Source organism: Squalius cephalus, assembly GCF_949319135.1.
Source record: "Squalius cephalus genome assembly, chromosome: 18".
Classification (NCBI taxonomy): domain Eukaryota; kingdom Metazoa; phylum Chordata; class Actinopteri; order Cypriniformes; family Leuciscidae; genus Squalius; species Squalius cephalus.
This window is the reverse complement of record NC_137139.1, coordinates 25,625,181-25,633,735: the sequence shown is the minus strand read 5'-3', so window position 1 is coordinate 25,633,735 and position 8,555 is coordinate 25,625,181. Positions and strand designations below refer to the sequence as shown.

Genomic DNA, 8,555 nt, shown 5'->3' with positions numbered 1-8,555 from the left:
AAGTGATATTTAGCCTACCTTGGTGTATCTTGAATTTTCTTCACACGTTTTATAGGTAGGATAATTGTATATATTTTATACACACATTTTATAGGCGTTCTTAAAGAATAGTCCAATCAACAGCGAATCACTAGACCAGATGTCTCTCTTCACTTACCTTTATACGAGAATTTAATAGAAATTGTGGTCATTACAAACAGCGAATTCAGAGCCATATAATGCAGCTTTCGTGGTTACAGCATTTTGTTTGAAAATTCTTTCAAAACAGTTATTTGTAGCCCACACACGTACTTTTAAGACACCCCTCCTTCCAAACCTCTATGGTTTGTGAGTTCAGAAGAAAGTGTGTGCGCGTGGCCGCGCCTCTCAGCGCGCGCTCAAAGGCGCACTGAAATAGCGGAGTGCGCGCTCTCCCAGACATCACTAAGATCGCTGCGGAGATGCTTGGATGTTGCATTCATACAACACAAATAAATCAGACTATCTTCCACGTACTTAACGACTGTTTGTTACTTTTAAAACATGATATCCATGGAAACGCACAAGTGACTTTGGCAAACCCGGTATCCTTTGGAAGTTTTAAAACATAAATAGCTACTCGTTGGACACGCCACAAAAAAATCGACATGAATGTTTCACACGGACTACTGAACCGGACGATGTCTACAGCGAAGCATCCTTTGGAAAGCGTCCGAGGATGCTGCAACTTCTCGGTGGTCACCACCAGCGACGGGTTCGGTTCACCGATTCAGGACGAGCGCGATCAGTTCATCATGCGTTTGGTGCAGATAGCGGTTCTCTGTGTGCTGTCACTGACAGTCGTTTTCGGCATCTTCTTCCTAGGGTGCAATCTACTCATCAAGTCCGAGAGTATGATCAACCTGCTGGTGGAGGACAGAAGACCTTCTAAAGACGCGGAAATTATTATGATTGCTGCATGAGTGGAATCACCAGTGACTTAACTGACACAAACTGGTCATCTTTAATGAAAGACTCCTGTTGGTATGATTTCCATGCCAGTGCTTAACTAACTGGATTTTTATATAGGCCATTTCATCTTGGACCAGAACCTTTGACAATGACTTTTTTTTAAAAGGTCAAACATATGTTGTGTTAAATATTTGTTTACATATTCAATCAAAACATCACCTGAAACAAGAAGACCAGACAAAGATAACCAAATTCATTAATCCAGGAATGACCATTTCAATGTTTTGTATCTGATTTATGTGACTCATAATTTGCATATATTGATTCAATTGAAATAATTTGATAATTTTTAATGGGTTGGAGAAAGAACATTGTGTGAACTTGCATGTGTGAACTTGCATGCAAAAAAATGGATTGAAATGAAATTAAACATGAATTTCATTCTGCATTCTAAAACATTATTTTAGTTTCTAAAGGACATTTTTGGAATTTTTCAAACGGAACCTTTGAATCAGGCCGAATCAAAACAAACCAGTTAATTATATAACATCTATCCATCATGTTGAGCTGTCATCACGTTTCAGGTTTTTGACAAATATATGATTATTTTAATTATATAACAGATAATATATTAATTCGGCATCTTTAATGAAAGACACCTGTTATCAGAATACACATGAATATATTCAGCCTTTCTGCAGGTCTGTCGAAGAGGTCCAACCATAAAGTGTCTTCAGCAGAGCAAGAATGTGAATCAAGTTCTATGAGAAAAGAATGAAAATCAATTAAAAGAAAGATGAGACAATAAACGAGTTAACATACGATGGAGGCCCGATGTTCCATCTATTCCTTTTGCCGTAGCTCGTAGCTGCATTACACCACAGAGCTTTTAATACATTTCTTAGTAGCTGTGTAAACTATACATTATGTAATTTAACCTGGCTCTCAGTATGCAAAGCACATTAACAAACTGCAAAAACAGCAGCCTTGTTTTATTTGCATAAATATCATTGTATATCGGTGTTATTAAACCAAAACCTATAAGTAGCATTACGGAAATGTTGCATAATCCTCTAAAATCAATTTGGTAAAACCCTGTCCTCTTTATTTGTACACACACTGCTATGCAATACATGTGACAGCTCAGAACATGCCAAAGACGTTACTATAAAGTCACTGCCTTAGAAAAGATGGTGCTGAAATACAGTACATGCATTGGAGGACAAGGGGCCATAATCCAAATTAGAGATTAAGGCTGTGTGCTCTATCACTGACCCCAATCCTAGGACATTCAGCTAATAAGACCCCATCCGGACATATGTAACCGATCGCTGTTGATTTTTTAAATCTCAATGCTTTTAATGAAGCTTGTAATGCACCACTATACCATATATGTGTTGGATATAATACCATAAAGAACATTATTCAAGTTTATTCCGCTTTTCATTCATAAACTGTGACAAGGCCCAGGCAGTATCTATTTGAAAATAAATGATTACTTTTGTTCACTTTTATTAACAACATTTATGTTGGTTAAAAAAGTCAGTTTCAAATTAATGAACTTTCTATTCATCAAAATGGTTTCTGAAGGATCATGTGACACTGAAGACTGGAGTAATGATGCTGAAAATTCAGCTTTGCCATTACAGGAATCAACAGCATTAAAAAATAAATAATATACATGATATATACATATAGTTTTAAAAAAATATATTTTCAGCATTGTATACACACACACACACACATCTCTAATTTCTAATCTGGATTATGGCCCTTTGTCCTCCAATGCAGAGTATAAGAAGAACACTAGACAAGCATGACCTTCAAGTTGGGACATCTTGTCAAATGCCACTCTTGACCAAGAAGAACAAAAGGTCGACATGAATATGCTAAATTTCATTTGAATATATTTGTGGTGTTATGGAATAATGTTTTATGGAGTGACGTGACCAAACTAGAACTTTTTGGACCCATGGATCAGCGGTATGTCTGGTGCACAAAAGGCAAAGCCTATGAGCAGAACAACACATCTCTATGGTCAAACAGCATTGCTGTTGCAGGAAGTGGAAATCTTCACTGTATGTAGAAAATCATGAATTCTTTAAAGAATCAAGCCATTTTGGCAAAGATGGTGATGCCTTCGGTGCACAGACTGAAGCTTGATGATCAATGGACTTTCCTGCAGGACAGCCATCCCAAAGTATACATCCAAATCTACTTAAGTTTGGTTCAGGGATCAGTCGTGGAATGTTCTTGAGTGGCTGTACAGTGTACAAATGTTTAGAGCCAATTTGATTTTTTTCATTTCTCATCAACTTTACATTCTCAGAATCACTCAAATGTGTATTAATAAACTTTCTATAATCGTTTACTGATGTCTTTGTTAAATAGTTTTTTTGGCTAACTTGTTTATTTGGTTTCTTTAAAAACAAAACTATTGCAGATTTCTCATGGGCCTGTCTAGAATGAATGTATAATGGGTACGTATCTTTATACACATCTATTGTTTAAATGTTTTACATTTTTCAAGTTATGAAATAAAAAATATAAACTTTTATAAGTCTGCATATCTTATTTTTCTTCTCAGAATATCACAAAGATCATGGTGAAGCTAAAAAGAGAGAATCTTGTTACGGGTTCTCATGAATTTTCCTCAGAGAGGCACTGAATGATTGATGCCGTGATTGCTTTATATTTCTTCAGCCCTTCTTTAAAGATATAGGGAGAGCGAGTGCAAGCATGGATGAAAGGAATGGAAGAAAAGGTCACTCCCGGTGGTAGTGGCTGTCAGACAGCGGTACGGTCCTGAGAAGTGATGTGGCATTACGAACTGACAGAGCTTTAGAAAGGCTATGGAACAGGGGAAATGTCAGAGTATAAAAGAAGAGGAAAAAACGTGAGGTCCCTACAATACATGTTAGCATTAAAAAAAAAGGGACTAGGTGGGTTGCAACCACCTTAACTGTTACGCAACAAACGATTGTGTAAAACTCAAGGAGTTTTATAGTAGTACACAGGAAGTCACTGTTTGCCACCAAACCTCACTGAGAAAAACACAATATAAAGATGCCCTAAACTACTTAGGGTTGAATCCAAATCCATTCACCATCTATGAAATCTCTTCTTTTTAGATCATATCTGGCAGCTTTAACTCCCCAAAAGTAATCAGTATTTTCATTCATCGTTGACAGATGTTATACAAAATCAAGGGTCTGCTGAAAAGCCACAAGGGACAAGGTCTAAAAAAAGCCTCTCTGGAGACTAACTGCATAACTTAGGGAGTAAAACTTGCTGCATTTAATCACACCATCTCACTTCAGTAACCCTAGACTGACACACTACGTTCTCTATACAGAATCCTTCATTTGGAAGAATTCTAGAGTATAGTTCTTTGGAGAAGTTCTGGTGTCATTAGTGTGTTCGCACATATGAATGATTGAATTTTCACTGTCAAATGTTATATATTTAGCAAAACCTTAGTATGTGATAACAGTAATTGTGGTAAAATAATGGGTGAGCTCATCACTGATGCCTGCATGTTTTGGCTCCATGACACACACACATCAATTGAATCAATTACATCAGTTATCTGTTGAATAAGCCAAATTATTAGTGTTCCACAAAAAAGCATCTCTTATTACTGAAAGCATTGAGAGAAACAACATATTGGCCAGTAGTATTTTAAAATAGACTTTAATTTAATAATGCTTTAGTACGGCATTAATCATACTCCCACAGATGCTTTAATAACTGACATGAGACACCGTGATGTCCAGACAGTGAACCTGGCCGCTCTCTCTCATCCTTTTTAATTCAGTTATTTTGTCAAGACATCTTTGTTGGTATTGTTCTCTCTCCCTATGAATGCCTATCTCTGTTTTGCATGCACAAATGCAAATGCTCTAACACGATCCCCGTCGACCCACGAGGCCCAGACTTTCGCTCAGCATTTGGGAGTAACAGCTGCAATACCTTTCCATCACAGTCAGGACAGAGCGACCCATCACTCCAGTGGTGTGTGAGGAACAGGAAGTGACAGACTGTTTTTCCCCCCCATCCCTTCCTTTTTGTTCAGTCCAATGAGTCTAAATATGATTGACAGCAAAAGGCATTTTAAGCCCAGCCACAGTTCTGCAAAGCGCAAATGTTTGTACAGCACACCAAATATTGCATAACAAGATTTTAATGACAATTGACAGTTTGAGTTACTGGCTGCGTATAGTTATACATTTTATTTTCTGATGAAAGGCATGCTATAAAGTTTTATGGGTGTTTATATCAAGGTCATCTGAAGTAGACATGCTTTGCTTTGAAATAATTCTAGGTTTTGTATTAGAGTGCAAAACGTGCTTGCATTTCTTAAAATCTTCCATATGTGGAAAAGTTATAACTAATTATTAAAGTTTGATTTATTTTTATTGCTCTCTCCATTTACTGCACATCTATATCAGATGTAGGCCTAGGTAACATTAAAACAATATTACAGCAATATACGTTTTTTTTTACTATAATCGACAAGATGCAAGATTGTGCGAGTTGTGTTTGTATGAAACAAGACACCGTGAGTCCGTGGAGTGATACTAGACACGCCAGTTTTAGTTACCTGGAAAAGCTGTATGCCATGATTGACCAATCAGAATCAAGCATTCCAGAAAGCTGTGTGATAAATGACAAAAACCAATCATGTTAAATAGTAAGATAAGGCAACTTCTGAGTCTTAAGAAACGGTGATGAAATCAAATTCTTGCTGGATGTCCACCCACTCGCACTGCATGACTGTGCTTCCCATGGGTTTCTGTCATAAATGTCTTGCTGAACCTTTTCAAACATGCAGTCTCAAACTGCAGCACGTTGAGTCCTGCTGAGCGGCCCTTTCACAGTGCTTACGCAGATCGTGACCCAGACAGCGCTGAGACTTGGACCTAAGCTCTAAGTCCTTCAGTTATCATTTGCATGCAAATAATGAACCTTTATTAAGTGTCCTTGCCCAACTGATTTTACCATCTGTGCTTCAAGAACACTAACAATTAGAGAGATCCAAGTAAATATTGAATGCTTTAAGTGCATGACATCGATTTAAGTGCATCACTGCTCGGCATTAATTGAGGTAACAGGAAACATAAGTTGCACCAGACAAATAGCTAAAGTAAGGCTATGTTCATACTATTTTTGCAGTTTGTATAACATGGGCCGATGTATCTGTACAAATAAAATATACAGATGATTTATTTACCAAAATATGCCAATTAACACCACAGTGCAATGTGCTTAATACCTTCCATGAATTAATAGATTTCATAGCTTGATCAAACAACCAAAGATTATACTTTAAATAAAATCACACAAGACTGTGACCCTGGATCACAAAACCAGTCACGTTGCACATGTATATTTGTGGGAATAGCCAACAATACACATTGCATGGGTCAAAATTATAGATTTTTTTTTATGGCAAAAATAATTAGGATATTAAGTAAAGATCATGTTCCATGAAGATATTTTGTAAATTTCCGACCGTAAATACAGTATATAAGAAATTTATTTTTGTGAGTGAATGCAGCAGATTTTCAAATAGTTGCATCTCAGCCAAACATTGTCCTATCCTAACAAACCATACATCAATGGAAAGCTTATTTATTTACAGCTTTTATGTGATCTATTAATCTCAATATAGAAAAATTGACATGTGACTGGTTTTGTGGTCCACGGTCACATATGAATAAAAAAAAAAAAAAAAAATTCTGATGGTCCACTAAAGACATTCTACAAACTATGAGTAACTTTGCAACTACTGTACATGTCAACTAACTCTCAGTAGAGTATTAGTAGACTGTAAGGTTAGAATTCGGTGTTAGGGATCGGGTAAGGAGAATAAGTCCATGCAAGCATGTAGTTGCAAAGTTACTTCTAGTCAGTAGAATGTCTGTTGGGGGACCATCAAAATACAGTTAGCAGATATTAAGCAGTCTATTAATACTCTAATGAGAGTTAGTTGATATGTAGTTGTAAAGTTATGTTATAGTTAGTAGAATGTCTAAAGTAGACCATTGAAATAAAATCTAAAATTTTAATGTAAAAAGTTTGAGATGAGAACTGGATGCCACTTACTGAATTATACATGCAACGCAGTAATGTGACACCGCAGCATTCTACATTTCATTGCATGTGTTCCGTTTAGGCTTTGATAAATTATAGTTATGGCATTAAATGTCACACTTATGACAAAGTCATAATTATGACATGCCAAAATTGTCAGTCAAAACCATGACATTAAAAGTCTAAATGATGAGTCAGTCGAAATTACATAAGTCATAAAGTGATAAAAGGTCAGGTATGACAGTTATAATTTACTAGGCTTCCATAGGTTTCATGTAGCTGCAACTATCACAAATTGCTTTAAGCATGTTCTGTGAAGTATGCAGTGAGAAAAAGTTTTCACCAAAAAAATTACACAGAACAATGAAGTTATACTAAATTACTATTATTGGTCCAGTAAACAGCATTGAAACGCTAATGTTAGGCGCTCTCTGATGTAACAAACGCCGGCAGAACGGAAAGGCAAAGCATGGGCTGGTAGAATTGCTCTTTGGGGAAAATTAATTGAAGGACAGAATATATTTGCACCTCATGAATACTTTACAGCATTCCAGAGAAAGGGCATTCATACAATAATTCTATATTTTGCTTCAGAAGATGCATTCATGTCCAATTTTATCAACAAGGAAAAGCCTATTAATGATCCCCATTAAAATCCAGATGAATGAGACAAAAACATTAGTTCTACATTATTGCATTATTTTTCTTTCAGCATAGCTGACAGGCTGAAGTGACCCATTTCTAGTCAGCTCCACACATAGCGGTCCCATTCTGCAGAGTGTCATTGATGCAAGGCACAGGCTAATGATGAACGGACACGCTCGTGTCAAAGCACACAACGCTGAGCAAAATGGAAGCGTGTGAGACTAGCATGACGCTGGGTAATTTCAGCATCTGTTGCAGGACAGAAAAACAGATGCAAATGAGGGGTCTTTATTGTGAGTCACGTTGCAGTATGTCTTGCATGTAATCGGATTAGCTTCTACTTTAGTTAGGGTTTAAGATTAAAGAATTGAGGAGAGGGGCAATTTTCTTTCCCATATTAATGAGCTATGGGTGAAAAATGCTCTGGTCCCATCAGGTTATTTGTGGCATTTCCCAAATACCATTCATGAAACTATTTTATAAAAATATAAAATCATGTGAGAAATGTACTACTCAAAATTTGATGGAAATTAATGCAGAAGTAGTACACTAATGTTCAAAAGTTTGGGTCAGTGAGAACTCTTGAAAATATTAATATTTTTATTCTGGGATGCATTAAATTGATCAAAGGTGGCAGTATACATTTATAATGCCTTTAAAAGTTTTCTAATTCACTTTTTTTTTTTTTTTACTTTCTATTTATCAAAGAATTCTAAAAACAAATGTATCATGTTTTCCACAAAAAAAATAAAAAAATTATATATATATATTTTTTTTATTTATTTTTTATTTATAACAGTCGCACAAGAAAACATTCTTGGTATTGCATTGTATTTCATTTGCGCACACATGCCGAAAGTGCTAAGTATAAAAATGAAACAGAG

General features: G+C 36.1%; 1 protein-coding gene across 1 annotated transcript; it reads left to right on the top strand.

The window, feature by feature from the left end:
• The first annotated feature begins 412 nt into the window (after positions 1–412).
• On the top strand, positions 413–1,163 carry rprm3 (reprimo, TP53 dependent G2 arrest mediator homolog 3). Its single transcript, XM_079850245.1, has one exon. The coding sequence runs from the start codon at positions 627–629 to the stop codon at positions 939–941; it is 315 nt and encodes a 104-aa protein (XP_079706371.1). The 5' UTR covers positions 413–626; the 3' UTR covers positions 942–1,163.
• The last annotated feature ends 7,392 nt before the right edge of the window (positions 1,164–8,555 follow it).